Consider the following 22,451-nt stretch of genomic DNA (forward strand, 5'->3'; position numbering starts at 1 on the left):
ACATACATACATACATACATACATACATACATACATACATACATACACACTCACACATTGGGTGGGTGGGGCAAAGCTCCCAATCAATTCCACATGTACACATCTTTGGGGATGAAAATATATTCCAACTCCTTAGTGGATGGAAAAGGATTCCAACCCCTTTATGGATGGAAAAAGCTTCCAACAACTTTGTTTTTTTTATCCCACAGCTTATATGTCCCAGCAAGATCTTTTAAGGAGTACAAAAATCAAAATGTGGTTACATTCTATTTTTCTTTACATGAATGATTACAATAGGTATATGTAAGAAAAACATGTTCCCCCAATGACCTCACATGATCAAATGTTTTACATATTATGGGTGAGAAACAAATATGAAAAACAAATTGTTCTCAAGAACCCACATTCATTTGTAACTAAGCAACTTGTTATATATTAACAAACTGTGAGCAAGCAAAGAAAATTTCTCAGCCAGCTTTTCTCTTCTGGCAGGCTGCATTTTGTGTAATTAAGAATCAATCTTAAAAAGTAACCTCATAAAAATCCTAAAAGAATCACAAATCTAAACTCTTACATAAAAAGACCAAGCAGCCATTTCTACTTTAAATCCTCGAGGTGCACATCTACCCATTAATAATTTTTATTAAATCATATCAGGAAGCTGAGGGCAAAAATTAGTACAAGAAATTAATCACCCTGAAGCCCAGCCTCAACTCGAGAGTCATATCTACTAGTGGTAAGTGGGGTTCTTGCTCAGTAACCTCAAAAATTCCCTAGGGAGTGTACTTTTCTGAACCTCAAATTGTTCCCTAAGATTTTCTACATTGGAGTCACTAGCAAGAACACCTTTACCTAACCTTGCTAAACAATGTATTTTTTTCCAAGTTCTTTCTAAGGATAGTGGTCATTGCTAACAATCTACATCTGTAGGTTCTTTTCAAGGGTAGAGGTTTGAATCATTAATCTGTTCCAGCAGCAATGCCAGAAAGGGATCAAGCATTATTATTGTGAGGGCCAGTGATACTGCCCAGTGAGGGGCTGGAGGCCCCCTGAGAGTCCTCTTAACAACTCCTGTATTATGAGGGATGTGGTGACCACAAGGGCAGCAAGGAGCATGAAGTCCCTAGGCCACTTAGTCCTCCGGTTATGCCTCGCTGTTGGTATGATGTTCTTTTGGAATGTATACACCTTACCCTTGTTCATTCAAATGCTGATTTCTCTCCCCCACTCTCTGGTTTCAATCCAGACACTGCATTGTGATGCTTATTCTAAGCATCTCCTGTCTCAACTTTGTGTAAACATGCCAAAATAAAGCAACTAGCCACAATGTTGAGCAATGGAAAGGAAGCAGGAAGAGAGGGAGGAGCCAGAGGACAGGAATGTGTAGGAAGGAGGCAGAGGAGGAGAGAAGGGCAGGGGACAGCTGGTAGAGAGCAAGACTGGAGGGAGGTCTTGGAACGATATGGAGAATGAACTGGACCTAATATATCACTAAAAGCAAGTATAATATGGGAAATCTAAATGTTAGGAAACTATGAGGGCTTGGAGGTTTAGGATGAAGTAACTATTGCCCAGCATTGTGTTCTAGGTTAATTGAATAAATCATAGTGATTTGGTTATACAGCTGTTTAGGATTAACAGCAGCTTTAATAAAAGATAAAGATTAACAGCAGCTTTAATAAAAGATAAAACAGTAGTAAATATTAATCGTTTCCTACAACACCTCTCACCAAGACAACACATGGTGGTTGTGCTAACCAGTGGGCCGCATTCCGTTGAGTTCTAGAGCTGTTTTACTGTTCCTCCTTCATGGCCCCCAACACTAAGGTGAAGCCTGTAAATGACCTGGGATGTTTTGGGTTGAAGGAATAGACAAGCCATACACAGGCTTCTCTAATTTTGGATGAAAGGGGACATCAATCTAATTCTCAGCCTTCCTAACACTGCGACCCTTTAATACAGTTCCTTGTGTTGTGGTGGCCCCCCAACCATAAAATTATTTATACAACCATAACTGTAATTTTGCTACTTTTATGAATCATAATGTAAACATTTGATATGCACGATATCCGATATGCTACCTTCAAGGGGGTCACGACCCACAGGTTGGGAACTGATGATCTAGTTACTTCCATTTTTAGGCACCGTGCAGTCCCCACTGTGCATTAAAGAAATCTGCTATGCACATAGGTTAACAGTTTACTTCCGTAAAACTTGTCAGTTAATTTCTGTGTGACCGTAAGCTCACACTATGGCAATGTTTTGTACACTGATATTAATTTTGCAAAAGCCCTGGATTTAATGATAGACACAGGTATAAGCTTTCAGGTTGGAATGGTTAAAATGGAGGTTCATATTTCATAACTGCCGGTCTAACAAGCTTCTGGTACACTCATAGGACTGCTGCTTCAGGTGTAACAGCGAAGGGAATGTGGGCCCTAAGTTCTCATTGTATCATCTATATGAATTCTGAAAACACCCCAGGGACAGACTGGAAAGCTATCGGAGCTTAAAGCAGGGACACTGTGTTCTGTGAGTGGAAAACGAGGAAAACTGGTGAACTGAATCTCACGATGTTGAGACTCCTGCAGATATAGGAGGAAATGGCTCCAAAGTCAAATTAGGAAAGAGGGGAACACACCAACATCTCCCACAGGATCTGTCCCCCTCCTTGAGAGAGCTGTTGCGGGAAGGCCACAGGAGATAGTGACATGTCAGCCAGGACTACCCAGCAGGAAAAGAGCAGGCAAGGCAGGCTGGAGTGAAACAGGTTAAGGATAAGATGAATTTAGGGATTTCTACAGGAATGGGGGGGCCTGTGAGGTGGAAATAATATTTCCAAAATGTGACCTTTTTATGAGCTTACCTGTGTTTTCTTTTGCAGTATACCAAAAGATTATCGAAAAGAAAAAACACCCGCTCTTGAATATTTCCAGAAGAAATTTTCATCAGGATTCCACACATCAGCATCTCCGTGCAGGTGTCAGTAATGCTGGACCCCTGAGGAAAAGTGAAGATGATACTGTCTGATCGCCTGATTAATATTGTTATCTTTGTAGCGCTGGGATCAAATGAAGGGCATCATAAGAGCTAGACAAGAACACTACTACCATTGCGCCATACCTGAAGCCCTGACTGAATTTTTATATGCAATTATTCTCTTTAAAATTTCACTTGTTTTTAACAAGCAACATCTACACAGGACAAAGCATATGCAGTTAAGAGGGTTACAGAGAACGCCTTCCCATCAGTCGCCAGGTCAGTCTGCACAGAGACTCTAGGCCTACCCCGAGACAACTGAAGCTACAATAGACATGCTAAAACAAACGCTGAGGGAGTCCAGGAGGCCTAAACCTACACAAAGAACTACAGGAAACTCCCTAGGTAAGAGCACATTAATTGGTCATCCAATATCAAACCATCATCCCTGAAAACTCAGGTGTAACGGGGGAGAAGACACAATCACACACACACACACACACATGCACACACTTACACATATATACATGTAACAACAGCAAAGAATAAAGAGGGAGGCCATAAATTTCAAAGAGCATATGACTATTCAGAGCCAGAAGGGAAGGGAGGAATGATATGAATACATTATAGCTTCAAAAATAAATTAAAAAAAAAAAAACTAAAAGCCTAAATTATTGGTGGGTATCAATTTAAAGATCACCTTACTTACAGAAAGTAAACAACAAGAGAAAAAGGGGGCTGGAGCATGGACTGGTAAGAGCTTAGAGCCCAGCACCCAGGCCAGATGGCTCACAAGGCTCTCGGGGATGCAATGCCTCTGGCTGATTCTTAGCACAGACTATCCTAGAGCAGAGAACCACTGCCACTGGGGAGAAACAACCACTCCCAGGTATCAACAGAACATTGACAACAAGAACTCATTTGAAAATGGCCATTTAGACCTGGCAACATGTCTGTGATATTAGGAGTCGAGTCTGAGTGGTCAGTAATGAATAAACCTGGTCTGCAGAGATTTCCCAGCAGGGCTGGACCATGCTGTGAGATTCTATAACCAAAAATAATTGAAAAGCGCATTTTCCCATGTGAAAAGAAATCAAGAAACGTCATATTTCCCTTACGTTTCTCTTCTAAAATATAACAATGACCTTCATCATTTCCCCCCCAAACTTTCCGTATTAATGATTCCTTATCTTAATCTTATTGTGACTTTTCCCATATTTGAGAGACTACTTCCAGATAGAAAAATCAAGGACCTTACGCTGAATTACTAAACAATGTCATGTTACCGATATTCCTTCATTAAAATACCTCAGTGTGACTCTGAAACCTACAGCTAAAAACCACATGAATGACCCACCAGAAGCCAGTGAACTGAGAGTGGTCCAGTCCTATGAAATAAGTCAATAGCTCTGATTAAGCTTCTGATAAATTTCTTGTCCAAAGTAGATTGCTTACATACAAGTTTAGTGAATCTGGTACAGTGCTCAATAACTGTAACTGATGGCTCTGTCTCATTCATTCATTATCAAAATCTTCCCAAATACGGTGGGCATTGCCACTCTCCTGAGAACTAGTATAATAAACTATGACAGCAAGAGGCACAACTTCCAAGATGAGCAATGAAAGCATAGGCTATATATCTTCTTGGCCATAGTGACTATCTAAATGCTAAGGAAAACCTAATTTCTTTAATGAACCTACTGCTAAAGGAAATGCAGGAAGACAAACCTACTTCAAAGAATCGGCTATTTTTTTTTCTTAGTTGCCAATTTGCAAACCTAAACTTCATCAGCTTATTGTTCTGAGAAATTGGGTGAGTTAATTGCCCTAACTTGTAAGTAGACAGAAAGGAAATCATGACTTCAGAAAAATGTTCAGACTCACAGCCACTGTTGAGGTGTGGTAGGTTAATGTCTTAGAGACGCAGGAGGCCAACACTGATGTAGTAGAACCTTGAGGGACTGGTGAGTCATGAAGCTAATTAGGTCACAAACTGTTAAAGCAGATCTATGAGGCTGGGTCAATTCCCATGAGAACAAAAGGGGACCTTGTACTTGCACTAAATCTCTCTTCTACAGGTGACTTTGCTCTTTTTCATGTACTCCCAGCACATTCTATCATTTGTTCTGGGCTCTCACAGACCTAAGTAGATACCTCTGATACACTCTTGGCTCCCCCAGGTTACCAGCTAAGTAACCAACCCGTCCATTGCCTCCATTAGCTAGTCAGTAGTTCCCAAAAGCTGAAGATCATCAGCCAAGGATTTCTACTTTTCCCTAATCAAATTAGCCCAGATAAGATTACTACTGTCTTAGATGTCTATATTGAGTTTTGGATGGAGTGCTACAGGGTCTGAAGAAAATCATCAGAGCCTACTCACTTTAGCTAGGCTTGATTAGATTCTCAGAAAGCTCAGTTGCTCCAAAATCATTTTCCAGTCTGATACTGTAGGTTTTCTATTGGTGATCTAACCTATATAACTTCTGTAAAGTTAACTTTTATTTGAAAAGTCCATGTCTACCATAGTTAGAGTTATTATTGCTGTAATGAAACACCATGACTCAAAGGAAGTTGGGGAGAAAAAGGTCTATTCAGCTTACACTTCCACATGGCAGTTTATCATTTAAAAAAAAAAAAAAGTCAAAGACAGGAACTCAAACAGGACAGGAACCCGGAGGCAGGAGCTGATGCAGAGACCATGTAGGGGTGTTGCTTACTGGTTTGCTTCTCCAGGCTTGAGCAGCCTGCCCATCCAGGACCACCAGCTATGGGATGGCTCCACCCACAATGGCCTGGGCCCTCTCCCATCAATCACTAATTAAGACAATACCCTAAGGCTTGCCTGCAGCTGAATTTTTCTGGAGGCATTTTCTCAACTGAGGTTCCTTCCTGTCAGATGAATACAGCTTGTGTTGAATTAACATAAAACCAGCCAGCACAGTGGCTTGGACTCATACAACTTTAAGCAATTGTGATGTTTAATCTGTGTTGTCAACTTGACTGGATTTGCAATCAAACCTCTATCGGCTGTGGAGGCATTTCCAGAGGTTTAACTGAGCATCAAAGAGACACCTTGACTGTGAGAGCAGCATCCCATGGGCTGGGGTCTTGAACTACACAAAAGGAGAAAAAATGAGGAACATGGCTGAGCCCCAGCTTTCTAACGGAGGACACAATGTGATTAGTCTCCTTAGCCTCCTGCCATTGTGCCTTCCATGCCACGATGCCATTACTTCCTTAAGTTGCTTTCACCAAGTATTTTGTCAAAGCACTAAGAAAAGTACCTAACAGAGTAATATAGCAGCTGTCACCAGGTGAGTTCATATACTATACAAATAGGAAATTCTGAGGGATAAAATCCGACTGCTGAACCAAAGCTTCAAAATACTGGGTCGTATTTGCAGAACTTTCACAAAATCCAGAGCATGCTCACTCACTTTATTGAACCCTTGAAATCGCCCACATTATCTACAAATGAACTCTGATGTATTAAATGTCCCCCTCCCAGGGATAGGCGGACTTGTAGGAGCCCAGACTAAACATCAAGTCTCCTCAAAAAACTATGCTTCTCCCCCCCCACTGTTTCATATGATTTGGGAAAATAAGTTTCAACTATTTATGTAAATTCCACATACAAATGTAAATGGTCACTTAGTAGTACAAAGTTCCAGGTGGACAAACTATCTGTGAGAAATCATGTTTTGTTTTGTTTTGTTTTTTTGGAGGCAGAGTTTCTCTGTGTGGCCTTGGCTGTTCCTGGGGTCACTTTGTAGATCAGGCTGGCCTCAAACTCACAGAGATCCACTTGGATTTGCCTCCCAGAGTGCTGGAATGACAGGCATGAGCCACCACGCACGGCTCTATATGTTAGAATTTACTGTAAAACAAAATATTTTTCAGAACCATGGTAAACCATGTGTTTTTCAGAACACATGCGTTTAGTCCTAGCACTCGGGAGGTAGAGGCAGACAGCCTGGTCTACAGAGTGAGTTCCAGCACAGAGAAACCCTGTGTTGAAAAACAAACAAAGAAACAAGCAAACAAAACCTTTCTTTAAATAATAAGATAATGACAGTATGGATAACTGAATGAAAAGAATTTCTAATCAAAATTGGACATAGTAAAAATCCATCACTTGTAAGACTTAGGTGTGATTTGAGGGCATATTAGTGACTGAAGGAAAAATGCCACGTCCCTGGGGTGGTTGTGAGACTTGCAGGAGCTTCACAAGGAGCTCATTTATAGCATTCACCCCGAGTTTCTAACTATAAAAACTCCTCAGGGGACTCTGCCTTCTGTGAGTACCACTCTGCCACCGACATTAGAACTTGGACTTTCCTAAACACACTCGAAAGTACCTCTTCAACCCATTTCTGATCTCTCAGGGCAGAGTCCAACTCTGTGCTTCTACAAAGTTCTCTTTAGAAGAGTAACATCCCCTAACCCCCTTCAAAAGAATTAATAGCTCCCCTCATCACTCTAGGGGGATGATGATAGATAGATAGATAGATAGATAGATAGATAGATAGATAGATAGATAGATAGATAGATGATAGACAGACACATAGATACATAGATAGATACATAGATAGACAGACCCTGGCTGACTGACTGACCTAATCAAGAGCTATCAAGCAGAAGGCTAAACCCCACTCTAAGCTTCATACTTCAACCCCCCAAATTCAATTTTATGGTCATATCTCATTTATTCATTATCAAAACTTTCTCAAGAACAGGCAGCATTTGCATGCTGTTTGGAACTAGCCATTCATGCTAACTGCCCTTTCTCTGACACAGCTGAGCTCTTGCTGGATTCCCACATCCTTGACAGAACTGCTATAGCTCCACTAACTTCTTCAGCTTTGAGGCTCCAGTTTTAATACTGTACTGTATACAAGATCTAAATTATAGCAACTGGCTTAACTGATACACTGTCTGCTGTGAGCTACTTGTGAAATAACACAATGGAGGCTATGCAAACAGCCATTGCATTTAAGCAAACCCTCTTCTCTGTCGTGAACACAAATTTTTAGGCTACATGCTAGAAGGAAACTAAATGACTATGTTTTCCACTGTACTGAAAAGTCTCCGAAGTTCTTGCTGTAGTAAAGGGCCTGGAAGATTATACAGACAAATCCTGCAATTTTTAAGAGAGTCTGGTTTTCCTTCTAGTATTTGACTGACAGCAAAGCCACAACAACACTTCTCTCATCCCAGGAGGACGACTGCCCTGCAGGAAAGCAGTCATCTTCATGAATCAACGGTAAAACACACAGCCATTCTCCCTGATTGAAGGAGGCTGCCTTCCTGCTGTAGGAGGGTCACCCAGGATACTCAAAATGGAAGAATATAGGCACACAGGAAGCTAAGGTAGACCCCAGTTAGCACTTTAAATGATTCATAGCAGGGGGTGGCCAAGTAGGCTTGTTTCAGGTCAGCACTGTGTTGTTTGTCTGTTTGTTTGTTTGTTTGTTTGTTTGTTTGTTTCAGCATATCTGGCAGAATAGCATTTTAGGTCTAATGTAAACCAACAGATTAAAGAAAAAACTTAGTTAATGACGAATCCCCAAGGAGAGAAGTAATCTCTGTGGATTTACAGGAGTTGAACTTGGCTGTACATTTTCCCTTCCTGTTTATACTTTTGTATTTTTATTACATTAATTGCTTACTTTATCACATGAAAAAATAAGCTTGCTAGCCCCAAGTTCATATTCACTTAAGTTATGGTCATTTCAAATGAGAATTTTAGCTTATTTTTTTTGTAGCAGGGGTGCAGGATTTTATTCCTGTAAAATAACTGGGACTCAACATCAGCAGTCATCATAGCTGGAAACATCTGACAGATTCTCATCCAGGATCTTCATCTGCTTTCTTATCTTATATATTTAAAAAAAAAAAAAAACCCTTTCTTTATTGACTCATAAAACTCATAACACTTCATTTTTTTCTAGATGAACACCACCAAATCATAGAGATTTCTTCCGGTTTAGAAATGAAGAAATCAAAACCCAGAGTGATTAGGAAGACTCAAAATGGCACTCAACATCGAGTCCCCGATTTAAGAGTCTAAAGAAAGATGACATCGGGGCACACGCAATCCTTTATTACTCCAAACATTTAGGGTATTTATTTGTTGATCAAAACCGGGACATGAGAAAGGGAACTATAGCACCCCAAATTCTGAAATGTGGAAGCCTGAGGGCACACGCTCTATTTGCTTCCATCAGGTTTCTGGGGTCAAGACGACTTCCGTCTTACACACGTGTTAAAGTAACGCGAAAAGCCCTTTCAAAGCGGACACTATGGCCCATGCGCAGCTGGAAGATAACCACTTGGGTTCCCTGCATGCAGCAGAAGCCCTGCATGTGACCCCACAACTACGTGAAGACGACGAGCTGAGTGATGGGCGCGCACGTACCTCCCAGCCTTCGATGTGTGACTGCCACTCTTCTAAAACTTCCAGTTTCTCCATCTGTCTCTTAGCCTCATTAATGTTGGAACAAACCGCCTTCATGGCCTGGAGGGCTTCCATCACTGCTGCGTAGTCACTGTGTTTCCGTGGGGTCCTCTTCAGTAATTCCTGTTTATTCACAAAAAAACAAACCACACTTTGATCTCCAATTCTGTGGTACAGCAGGTTCAGACTGACCAGGAAATGAAAACTACAAAGATTGTGACAGCCGCCCTGCTAAGTGACATCACACACTCCACTAAGATAGAGATCAGAAGCAAAAGGTCAAATCAATGAGTAAGCATTATTTTAATGCTCATTTTTTGCAGCCAACTGTAATTTTCCCTCAAACTTACCTATAGTTTAGAAACAGACTGACGTTTCTTTCAAGTCATCAACTGTCTCACTTGGATCATGTCATAGTTTTTATAAATCTGACTTTTGTTCTAACAGGAGAAAATTAGTATTTGTTAATTTCCTTTTTCCTAGATACTTTAACAAACCTTCAAATAAATATGCACCACAGTTTCAAAGCTGAATTAAATTCCTATTTTGAACACCTTTTGAGAAACTATAAAGATATGCCACAAGTAAAGCAACATTTGTTTATATTTTATATTCTAGCAAAAGAATTATTTTATCAATGTCACAACATTCCATCACTGGAGGAACAGTACATGTTACCTTCATCAGTCACTCTGGTTCATCTCTGTGGGAAGCCAGCTTTCACACACCCAGCAGCTCTCTCCATTAATTCTTAGTTTGTGCTTTGTGGAAGAAAGTTTTACTTACGTGTTTTCTTTTAATTCCAAATATCAGAAGCAGAATAATCTGTAATCTTGTAACTATATTAAAATGTCTGCTTAGCCACTGTTTAGAAGCACAAAATTAAACATCTTCACCCACTGTCTAGACAGTTGTGACAACACTGCTTTTTAATTAGTCATTTGTTTCTTTACGGCAGTTGTCATCAACAAGGCACTAACAAAACTACAGAAACCCGAGGGCATAATTCCAGAAAGAATTTTTTTTTTTAATTTCTCAACATGCAGTAGAAAAGCAAGCAGTCCTTAGTTGTTTTAGTGTTGAATATTCTGAAATAAACTTTGACCTTGTGTTTTATGTGATCTAACACCAGAGGAATACACATTCTATTATTCCCAAGATGGTTAAGAGTTTTATTCTGGCCCCCAAATTTGTAAGACAGACATGCAACCTCAGAAGTAATTTCTCAGAAGTAAGGCCCTATTAAATTATGTGAAATGAGGATATCAACCTTCAGGATAAGATGTGGGCCCTTGCAATGGTACCCAACACTAATCTGAGAGATTGAGACACAAATTAGGTAATGTGGGAAAAAAAAAAAAGACAATCAAATAATGGTTTCAGTGGTTACTTGCTGTCAGATTTTGAAAGTTATTCACATCACAAGCTAGTGCTTTTAATACCTTTCTCTGAATAAAGAAAATCACTCAAAGAGAATCCAAGCAGAACTTTTCAGCAGCCTATCTGTATACATAAGTAAATGGTCTTTTTCCTTTTACTACATGAAAATTTCATTTTTCTATAGGAAAATAATCTAAAAGGAAAGGAGGTCACCTCTGTCTCACACTCTTCTCTTTCAGTTGGGACAAGCATTTATCAATGATGCTATTTTTTTATTATTAAAAATTAAATTCAAATACTTGAGGAGAGGTCATCCCTAATCAGCAATGAGTGATTTAATGAAACCACTTATTTACAACAGTCTTAGCATTCCCTTCTGGCCCTTAGAATAAACTGAATATCTGGAATTCCAACAGGGATCGGGGATAAGGGCACCTACGAGTGTATACATACGCTGAGTCCCTTGGCTGGAGACCTGTGAGGACTCTCAGATGGTCAGAACATACAGAGCCATGCTAGTATTGACACTGCATGTTAAAGGCCGTGCCAAAACTGCAGCTGGAGGTCCCTGGCTTTGCTTCACCATCGGGGTTTTCAGAGCTTAACCAAGCACCTTCAGCCTGACTTGTAGTAAGAAATCATTCTTTAAAAACAATAAATAAATAAAAGGTTTTTTATAGGCTGCAGAGGTCCATAAAGCACCTAGGCATAAACATGAGGACCGGAGCTCAGATCCCTAATCTGCCTCAAAAGCTGGATGTGGTGTTCTGCACCCACAACCCCACTGTTGAGGGTGAGATCAGAGACTAGAGGATCCCTGAAATTCACTGGTCATCCAGCCTAGCCAGGTTGGTAAGCTTTAGGCTCAGTGAGAGACCTCGGTTCAAAAAAAGAAAAAAAACTAAGCTAGAGAGCCGTTAAGGAAAGATACCCTGAGGGCAGATAAACAAGCTGACAGGCAGACAGTAGGAAAAGAGGCTATAGGTAAGCAACCAGATGGTAAACTTCTGGCTTCTCCACTCAGAACAAAGGTTTGGTGTGCTGCCCCTCCCCCATCCCAACACACACACACACACACACACACACACACTAGCAGCTCCATACATACCCAGACGTTCCCAACACATGTCTCAGTTCACAGGAAGCCATGGGCCTAGTTCACAGGAAGCTGTGGGCCTAGCAGCCGCTCTTCTATGTTTAAGTTGACCATCCCAAAATAAAAGAAGGGACCCCTGAGGGTCTGGTTTCTGACTCCCCTCAGCACTTATGTGGAGTTTTCTATGCATGTGCTTCTTCACTTTTAACAGAGTTTGGTGGCTACTGCGTGTGAGATTCTCCTTGCCTGGACAATAAAATATTTGGAAGACTGAGCCAAACCATGAAAGTTTGGTGTAAACACTGAGTTTGCTGGCACCCCTTCCCCATTCTGGAACAGGAACATCACCACTGCTACTTTTAATTTATGGTGGAAAACATAGGCTGGTACTTTTCTTTTTCCCATTCCTTTGATAGGGACAGTCCACTTCCAAATTTAGCTCTAATTCCTTTGTTTCAAAGAGCAAGAGAATTCTCTCAGGTAGCTCTGGCTGAAAGCGTCACAAGATGGCAACGGCTCTTTGGTCTGAGGATGAAGATCTCATAGTTAGTTACAGGAAGCTAGCTCCAAAGAGACTTTTTGAACCTCTGATGAGACTGCATTTTTTTACCTTTACTCTGACAATCACAGTCTTCTCTCTCCTTGTAGGGTCTTGTTAGAGTCTTATCTAGTCTTCTCTATCCGGGTAGGGTCTTGATAGGGTCTTATCTGGTCTTCTCTAACCCTGAGAATCTTGTTGGCATCTTATCTAGCTGTCTCTGACTGGGTAGGATTGTGTCCTGGTCTTATCTAGTCTTCTCTGACTGGGTAGGATCTTGTGAGGGTCTTATCTAATCTGACTACTTACCAGCAGGCTCTCCTTAGAAGATCAGAATAAAGGGAGCCCTTAACAAAACAGTTAAAAAACTATTGGGCTGTTAAGTAACCTGAACACTAACTGTCACCCTTCTAGAGAGTTGTGACTAGAGGCCAGCCAGCTCCTCTTACTACTGTATACTTGAAATAATAGAAGGGGGAAGGTAAGTTAAAATCTGAGAATTAGATTTGAGGAACCTGATCTGCAGACTAACTCATAGGGCATAAAGCATTCTACAAAGACCCTGTCTGGGGCCAGCTTAACTGGGGCTTATACTGACCCACCAGTAGCCTTCTTGGGTCTCTGTCATACTTCCTGATGGCTCTCACATTAAGGGGCACACCACAACAGTGGACAATGGTTAAATCTCTAGCCTAGGGAGAGAAGATATAGAATAGGCAGAAAAATCAGAAGAAAACTCTTCATCCAAGAAAGCACTACTAGTAAGTAAAAATCCCCCAAGGATCTATCCTGATTTCTGGGAGGCCAGAGCCCCCAATAACCTGCATATCCTTGCCACCCTTACCCCAAGGAGAAACAAAATAAGTATCCATGCATTTTCCCAACACCCAAAAGAGAATGTTTTCTCTTAGGTAACAATCAAGGGAGACAAAAGGACTTATGTTTGCCCATGCCTCCTTTAGCCCTGGAAAATTAAATGACATGAAGCAAGAACTGAGTTCTATGGAGGATCCAGACCAGTGTGATTAATCTTTTCAGCAATTAAAGCAGATATGTGAATTATGCTGGAGAGATGTGATGACATTTTTAAAACAAACAATAACCCTTTTGGAAAAGAGGAGAGCATTAGATCAGGCTCTTGAAGCAGAAATGACATCGTCACTGCCCATGGGACTAAAGTGGACAAGGGTGTCCCTATGAAGGATAAAGCTAGTTCCTCTCAAAACCCCTCGGAAAGCCAAATGACCCACGTGAAGAATGGAGAGGTCATTTGCATTACAGTGTAATAGAGGGTCTTAAGAAGGCTAAGGTCAAAACTATTAGTCCCTCTTATGTACCTCAAGAAGGCTTCCACTGGGAAAATATACCAACTTACCCTGAATCACTGGAGGAAGTAATCCTAAAAACCACACGCTTAACTCAGCCAGCTTCAGACATTCATAAAAAAGCTCCAGACACTAGCAGCCGCCCAAGACAAAACACCAGCAGGCTTTTTTTGTTTGTTTTTTTCCAGGTCACAAATTCAGTCTTTATATGACAGAACCATGAAGCATGAAGGGAAAGAGAATCTTGGACAGTTAGCTGTCACTATGACAGCCAACCAGATAAATTGTTCCTCCCCCTCCCATTCAAGTCTAAGCCTAGGGCTTGCTTCCTTCGTGGGGAAGAAAGTCACTTCCTGTTGCCCTCAGAGTCCTCCTGAACCCTGTCCCATCTGTAAGGGAAATCACTGCCAACATCACTGTCTTCCATCCTAGTTTGGGTTCACTTCATGTCCTTCTCCACAATGACAGATGTGGTGAGTGGGGGTGGGGGCTTCCTATACTGGCTCAAAACTCTTGAGGAGCTTCAGGAATTTCTGACAGTAAGGAGCCTAAGATTAGATTCCTGACTGACTCAGTAGTGTGATTTTTAGCGTTGTCCCTTTCCCCTCATCCTGGAGGTTTGCAGCAATTCAGGGTACATTAGAGCAGCCCCTTGAGTGATATTTCACTCAACTGCTTGCATATGCAGGAGGAGACCTCTACTTTTGTCGTCTCTTTTCTATAGTTCCTCAAACCCAGCCTCCTCTGTTGGGAGGAAACCTTTGGTCCAGACTCAAGGTTAAACTGTTTCTCCCTCCAGCTCAGAACACTATTGCTTATCTCACTGAAAAGGTCAAGGCTTTAGTGTGGACAGATGGCCATTTTTGTGGGCATGGATCTTAAAGACCCTGCCTATTTTCTAGATCAGAAGCAATGTCTCCAAAAGCCTGAAGTCAAGGGGTGGGGGTCTTATCTCCATAATTTAAGGGCTACTGAAATAACGATGGTTGGTTGAGAGTTCTAGTACAAAGATCATCTCATCCTTGGTGTTAGCAAAGGCCCTAACAAATGGAAGTCAGTCCAAGGTATGCTCAATGAGTGGCTCCACTCAGTCCAGTAGTTCCTAATTCTCACACTCTCACCCACATTCTCCTAAGAAGACTCATGGATCAGGGCTAGATCTTGTTTGTTTGTTTATGTTTGTTTTCAAGACAAGGTTTCTCTGTGTAGACCTGGCTATCCTGGAACTTCCTATGTAGTAGACCAGGCTGGCCTCAGTTTCAGAGATCTGCATGGCTCTGCCTCCTGGGGGTTGGGATTAAAGGTGTGCACTGCTATTATCACCACCTGTTCAGTGCTAGATCTTAAACACAGTTTCTTAAATATCTCACTCCACCCCATAATCAGTTTCTATTTGCTTTTGAAGATCTCACAGGCAGAGCAAGACAGAGTACTTGTTCTAGCCTATTGCAGGAGTCTTGAGGCAGTCTGCCTTATTTGGCTTAGCTCTTCTCCAAGCCTTGATTGGATGAATTCATCTGAAGATCTTCTAGATTCAAAATATAGGTGTTCTTCTATGTGGGTTAACCAAACAAAAACCCATATCCAGAGAGAAGACCCCCGCCTCTTAATCTCCAAGGTGACAGAGGCTACAGGCTCTCTTTGGAAAAGACCCAGGTATACAAAACCCAAGTTTCCTATTTGGGCCTCATCTTGCCAAAGGGGACCACAGCTTTAGGACCAGAATGAGTGTGACCCATCTTGACTTTCCTGGCTCTCCCAAGCCTTCTCCTCCAAACCCTCATACAGATGAAGGCCTTTCTGGGAGCCATGGGATACTGTAAAATTTAGATTCTAAATCGGGCCCTCAAGGATACTCAGTCTTAAGAATTCAACAGAGCTAAATGGATTCCTGAGTCCTAGCAAGCCTTCCAGAACTTTAGAAAGATATTAACCAACACGCCTGCCTTAGGGTTGCCTCATAAGCCTAAGTTTCACCTGTAGATAGCTGAGAGACAGAGAACAGCTCTGGGGTATTTCACCAGTACATTGTCCGTTTCCTCAAGTCATATAGAGAGCTAAGGAATTAGATCAGACAGCCAAGGGCTGGTCAGGATGTCTGTGAGCAGTTGCTACTTCCAGATTCCTGATTCCTGAAGCAGAAAAGACAACCCTTAGGCACCCCTTCAGATTCACAAGCTTCATTACACGGGGTCATTCTAAATTATAAGAGAATCCTCTAATTCAGTGGTTCTCAACCTCCCTAACACTATGACCTTTAACAGAATTCCCCATGTTGTGGTGACCCCCAACCATAAAACTATTTCCATCACTACCTTATAACTGTAATTGTGCTACTGTTAGGAATCATAATGTAATATGTATATAATATATATCACTCCTTCATAATATTAAGAGTAATATTGAAATTACTCTCAATACCCGCCCACATCTAAACCTAGCCATCTATTTTCCAGAAAAAGAAGGGGCGCCTCTTTAGTGCTATCAGGAGGTCCCTGGAAAACTGTGTAGCTGATCCCGGTCTCTCCTACCAAGCCCTGGAAAACCCTGACTTTAACCTCTATATAGATGGAAGTTTCTTTGTGAAAGAAAGAATTTGGCATGCAGGATATGAAATAATCACTTGCATTAAAGTACCTGGATCAGGACCAATATCCCCCCCCCCCCACCCTCTACCCCCAACAGCCCAACCAAAATACCCATTTCTACCTGGAACTGTCCAAAAAAAAAAAAAAAATTTAATTTTTATTTACACCAAAACCAAATATGGCCCCCCCCCCCCCATGCCCATATAACCACATGGAAAGAAAGAGGCCTCTTCCTAACTACAGCTGAGACCCCTATAAAGTAATTCTCAAGAAATTCTTAGGCTCCTGAATGCAATCCTTTTGATCACTCAAGTGTCTACAACCCACTATCCTAGTCATGATTTAGGAGATGCTCTAGTGGCAAGAGAAACAGGATGACCTCTGAGGCCCAGAGAGCAGCCCTGGACCACAAGGAATGGCCCATCCTCTGGGAGGAATTCTGCTGCTTCGTGAAAGAGCCAACAACTCTGGCAAGAAACCACTTTAGATGTTAAAACCAGAAATCACCAAGGATCAGGATAACTCCTAGTCAGTGACTGTCATTGTCCTACAGTAGAAGCTCTAAAGCCCTTTGTCAGATATGTCATTTGGGACAAGGAACTACACTCATCCTAGTTAAGAGAATGTTCAAGGGACAAGGCTCTAAAAGAAAAACTTCATCAATCCATCGGGTAGTACAAGAATATGAGATATGTCATGACATAACCCCTCAAAAAGGCATCTCCAGCTTCTGGCACCACAGACAGGGCAAGCTATAATTTAAAGCTTGCTACTTCTGTTTTATCATAATAAAATAAAAATCCTGTTACTTTCATACCTACAATAACTGTCAGTGTGGTGTTCATTCTCTGTAACAGGGGTGCTTTTTACTCTGTATCCTACCATTTCTTGTCCCATGTGGTCCACACCACCTTTACAATAATTATTTAAAAGGCAAATGTATTACTTGGATTCCTATTGTTTTGACCATCACCATGACCCAAAGCAACTTGGAGAAGGGAGGGCTTGTTTCAGCTTACTGTCCATCACGAGGGCAAGTCAGGGCAGAAAGCTGGAAGCAAGAACTGAAGCAGAGGTAATGGAGGAGCGCTGCATACCGGCCAGCGTGTTCCCATGGATTTCTCACTTTGCTTTTTTTACACAACTCAGAACCATCTGCCCAGGGTGGCACCACCCACAGTTGGTGGGGCTCTCCCACATCAATTGTGAATCAAGAAAATGTCCTCCAGACTTGCCCACAAAAGAAACTGATGGAGATGGTTCCTTCTCCCAGATGCCCTAGCTTGTGTCAAGTTGATGAAAACACTAACCAGCTCACTAAGCTTTGAAATTATGTAATTTTAACCTTAACTTCATTAGTATCAAGTCACCAAAGGATGCAGAAACAAAAAAATAGACCAGCAGTGGAATGACTTAAAGTTCTCTGTAGCTAAAGTGCTATACAAACTAGTCATAATGGACTTAATGGGGTCTCTTCTGAGGGCATTGCTTTTCACTCTAAATGAAACTCAAACAAGTGTGTGTGCTTTGGAGAGTACTAAAAGCCTCCTTTAATGCCCTTTCTATGAAAGGTCTGTTTCCTAATCTATACAGTAATTTGCAACAAAACAGCTATTTTTCCAGCAATTATGGTCTATCCTTTTTCAATATTGGTTCCTTTAAAATACATTTTAAAAAATCAGCAAACTATTAAGGCAATAACCAAACACTGCACATAAAATACCTTCAAAAGAAGAGGGTACTTGCATATTCTCTGGATAGGAGTCACTAAGTATCCTTCCAGGGGAACGTCTGTGTTCTTCCGTCCTCCAAGCAGCATGCAGTTCTGTGGTGAAAAGCAACATAAGTATGCCTTGCAAACCTGAGGTTGTGAACTATTCTTCCCGTAACATCTTATGCTGAAAAGTTGTGAAAACAAATCCTTATATACCATGTCTCAAGACCCAGTCATTCATATTTATTACAAAACCCAAATGAACCTATAACTTAGAATTTAAATCACATCTATTCTTCTGATCATGAAGGGGAGAGGCTTACATGGAGGAAGGGAGAGGGGGAGAGGAGACAGAGACAGAGTGAGAATGGAGAAACGGGGAAAACAGATGTATTTTGTTTATGGGAAGTACATCAATGTGCTTGGAGAGAGAGGTCAGCACTTGGGAGAGCTAAGAACACTTGCTATTTTTGCCATGGAGCCAAGTTCAGCTGCCAGTACACAGACCGGGCGGCTCACAACTGCCTGTAACTAGAGTCCCAAGGTACGTGATGCTCTCTTCCAGCCTCCATAGGCACCTGCACACACACTGAACACACACAGACAAGCACATACATACAGACACACATACAACCACAGAAGTAAAAATAAATAAATAAATAAACTACTTTTTAAAAGCGCATCATGCTGTAGGAAAGCAGGCATAAAGACACTGAGTTCTTCTGTGCAAGTCACAACTGGCACATGCTGAGCTCATTTCAGAATCATCCTCTCTTCCAAAATGGAACTCTTCTGCTGCTGTCAGGTGATCACACTTAAGGAATGGCACTGTGGCAAGCAACCTCAGGGAGGATCTCCACTCCAGCAAGGAGAATGGAGAAATGCCCGCACACCAGCAGTCACTGCAAGGTGGGCACGAAGTAGCTTTAGCTCGCCACAAAGTGGAGGTGAAGAGAAAAGCCACTTGAAAATGGCCTTCAGTCCTCTGAACCAAACTACAGAGAGGAAGACCTGTGCGGGTCTCGTTTCCGCACTGCCTGCCACAGTGGACACACAGAAGCGGATGTGATCTGTCAGGCAGGAAGAAGAGCTTCAGACGGCTATGCCAAGGGGTCAGCACATTCCCTGTCACTATTGTATAACAACGCTCCATATGAATTCTGAGGAGGCGCCAAGCACTGAAAGAAAAACATTCAAAAAGCACAACACTTGGGGGCTGGAGAGATGGCTCAGTGGTTAAGAGCACTGACTGTTCTTCCAAAGGGCTGGGGTTCAATTCCCAGCATCCACATGGCAGCTCACAACCGTCAGTAACCCCAGTTTCAAGGGATCTGACACCTTTACACTATTGCACATAAAATAAAATTGAATAAACAAACAAACAAGTAAACAAAAAGCACAACATTGGAACCGAGTCCTCCCCTGAATGGGGCAGCAAAGCCTCAGTCTCAATATGTGTACCTAGTTAAGGATGATCACTTCACCTAGACATCACAGAAAACATAGCAGCCAAGAGTCTTCAAAGTCTGTATGGCCATTTTCCCTGGGAGAAATTCTGGGACACAGTCACTCTCATCTTATAAAATTCCACGAGTGCTTCAGAGTTTCCTGTTCTAGCATGTGTTAGCGGCTGTAGAAATGTGGTGACACTCTTTCACAGCTCTGGCATGAGGGGGCCTCAGAAGTCCTAGGTGGTTATGACATTTTCTTTCAGCGAGCGTTGGGGGGGCAGTTATGTGTATGCATGCTTGCATGTTGTGGACACCTTCATGTGTAGTAAGCATGCTCAATGGTGCATGCACATGTGACACGTGCCTGTGAGAGAGCCAAAGATGATGTCAGAAATCATTCTTGCTCTTTCACCTTATTCAATGAGACAGAGCTCACCAAAATGCCGAGTCATCCCAGGCGGTTTTCTCTGGGGAATCATATCTCTCTCTACCTTCTAAGGCTGGGTTCTAGGTGGACACTCACTCAGCATTTACATGAGTCAGTCCCAGGAATCAGAGCATCAGATTGTCTTCATGCTTGCACAGTAAGTACTTGTACTGGTTGGGTTTTGTCACCGTGACACAGTTAGAGTCACCTGGGAACAGGGAACCAGTGGACACATTTTCAGAACATTGTCTGAATTAATGATTGGTGTGGGCACGTACAGTCCTATCTATGCCACAGTCATAAAACACACACACATACGTCTACTGAAATAAGTTACAGAGGATTCACTGACATCGGAAACTTCCCTAGAAAATACCATCATCACTCCAAGCCCGGAGACTGACAGATGAATTCCAAAGGATGACTGTTACTATCCCTCACTTTATGAATAAGGAAACTAACACCAGAAATATGATGGATATGCTAATGTCATCTGATAACCTATGTCCCATTAGTTCCAGAGTAGGGATTATCAAGACAGATTTGCTGGAGTCTGCTGTGAGTCACCTGATCCCACATTCTTGACCTGTGACTTTCCCAGTGGGACTTCCCATAAGTCACTTAGGCAAACTAAACCAGGCAGCATCCAAAGTGACCGCTGCTAAAGACAGGATGCATGAAAGAAGGCCAAAGAGTTCTGATGCTCTACAGAGGGAGCTGCAGAGAGCAAAAATCCCACACCAAAATGCTAGCACATTCCATAAGCAAAACAGGAAATGCCCACAATGCTAGCCTGAGACTATAGTTCTACTGGAGACCAGCATCCTAGCCAATAACTTTACATAGATAACCTAAAAACATATAGATGGCATAGGAAGAATGCATTTTTCTTTGGCTGGTAAAAAAAAAAAAAAAAAAAGATGGGTCGTTCCAGTAAGGCCTGAGTGGGTATTCTGGGGAGAAGTCTGAATCACTTTACAAATCACCTGGCCTTCAACTGTGGCCAACCTATACTCATGCTGAGATCTATGTTCACGAGAGAGTAGCCCTGATGAGCTGAGCACTCACAGAAGATTGCTCAGAAAGCAAGGGTAAATAAAGATAAACTGAGCAGAGTATGTACACTACAGAAACAGGAACTCAGACTGAGGCTAGGCAGGTTTCTATGAACAGAACACAGCAAAAAGAGAAAAAACAAAAAGCCAATCTCAGGGAGGAAACAGATGCCAAAGTTGCTGTTAAGTTATTTAAAATGTCAAGTTGTCTTCTAATTTTAAAATTATGAAACACACAGAGGAACAGGAAAACTTGCCTTAATCATAGTTAGTAAAAATTCCTCAGTGTATCTACACATTGCAGTTAACAAAGACTTCAAAATACTACTACAATCATATTCAAAGAAATCTAAGCACCACTTAAGTAACTGAAGGACACTGATGGTGAACAGAGAAATGGGAACCCTCAATAAAGAAAAACAGTGAAGCCAAATCAAACCAACATAGGATGAACAAATACTTCATTGAGTTACAAGTAAGCAAATATAAATCATCCAATACAAAGAACAGAGAATAAAAAAGTCTAGAGAAAAACAACTACAAGGAGCCAAGAAAATGGCTCAGCAGAGCATGGCTTAAGGGCACAGGTCCTCTTCCAGAGGACCCAGCTTAGATCCCCAACATCTGCATGGTGCCTAACAATCATCTGTAACTCAGTACCAGGAGAGCTGACACCTTCTTCTGGCTTCCAAACATACATGTTGCTCAAACATATGTGCAGACAAAACACCCATGCTTGCAAATAATAAAATACTAATAATTATTATTTTCATTTTAATGTATGCACAAAGGTTAATTAAGGAAAAGAAGAAGTATACGATAATTACTTTCTTTTGGTTTTTAGGAACAGGGATATTACTGTGTAGCACTGGCTGTCCTAAAACTCTGTAGACCAGGCTGGCCAGGCCTGCCTCTGCTTCCAAGGTGCTAGGATTGAAGGCGTGTGTACCACAACCTAATTTATAGTAAATGTTTTTAATAATGCTTACAAACTTCACAATTTATGTTTTATTTTAAGATGAAGCCTTGGAGTCTTGTCATGTTGCCCAGACTAGTCTTCAACTCCTGGGCACAAAAGACCTTCCTTTTATCGCTTCCTCAATGTAGCGAGGATCATAGTCACATTCTACTTGGGCCATGAGCAAGTATGTCAAAATTTATTAAAAAGATAAAAGGCTTATCTCCAAATAAGAAAAACAAGGCTATTATCATCATCTAATCACGGTGTAGTTGAACTGAACTATGGAAAGACAAAGTATTAAGAGTGGCAAGAAGAAACTGAAGTAGTTTGTAAACAATATAAGCAATAAAAAAGAACAGGTTAGCTCTCATCAGAAGCAGTTGAATCGGTGGAGTCCAAGTCAAAGTAAGGAAAAGGAAAGACATACAATCAAGAGTTCTATCAAATGAACTATCCCTCAAAAATGAAGGCAAAGGTATT

General features: G+C 41.5%; 1 protein-coding gene across 2 annotated transcripts in view; it reads right to left on the reverse strand.

Moving 5' to 3' along the window:
- The window catches only part of Prex2 (phosphatidylinositol-3,4,5-trisphosphate dependent Rac exchange factor 2), a 288,407-nt gene that overhangs the window by 196,029 nt on the left and 69,927 nt on the right, over window positions 1-22,451 (reverse strand). For both annotated transcript variants that reach the window (XM_055603275.1, XM_055603276.1), the window contains exons 5-7: window positions 18,087-18,188; window positions 9,398-9,559; window positions 2,867-3,000 (exon numbers count right to left, since the gene is read on the reverse strand). In XM_055603275.1, the coding sequence (XP_055459250.1) occupies window positions 2,867-3,000; window positions 9,398-9,559; window positions 18,087-18,188 (398 nt within the window). The remainder of the gene's footprint in view (window positions 1-2,866; window positions 3,001-9,397; window positions 9,560-18,086; window positions 18,189-22,451) is intronic.

Source organism: Psammomys obesus, unplaced genomic scaffold (assembly GCF_907164565.1).
Source record: "Psammomys obesus unplaced genomic scaffold, mPsaObe1.curated_primary_1811, whole genome shotgun sequence".
In the NCBI taxonomy this organism is placed as follows: domain Eukaryota; kingdom Metazoa; phylum Chordata; class Mammalia; order Rodentia; family Muridae; genus Psammomys; species Psammomys obesus.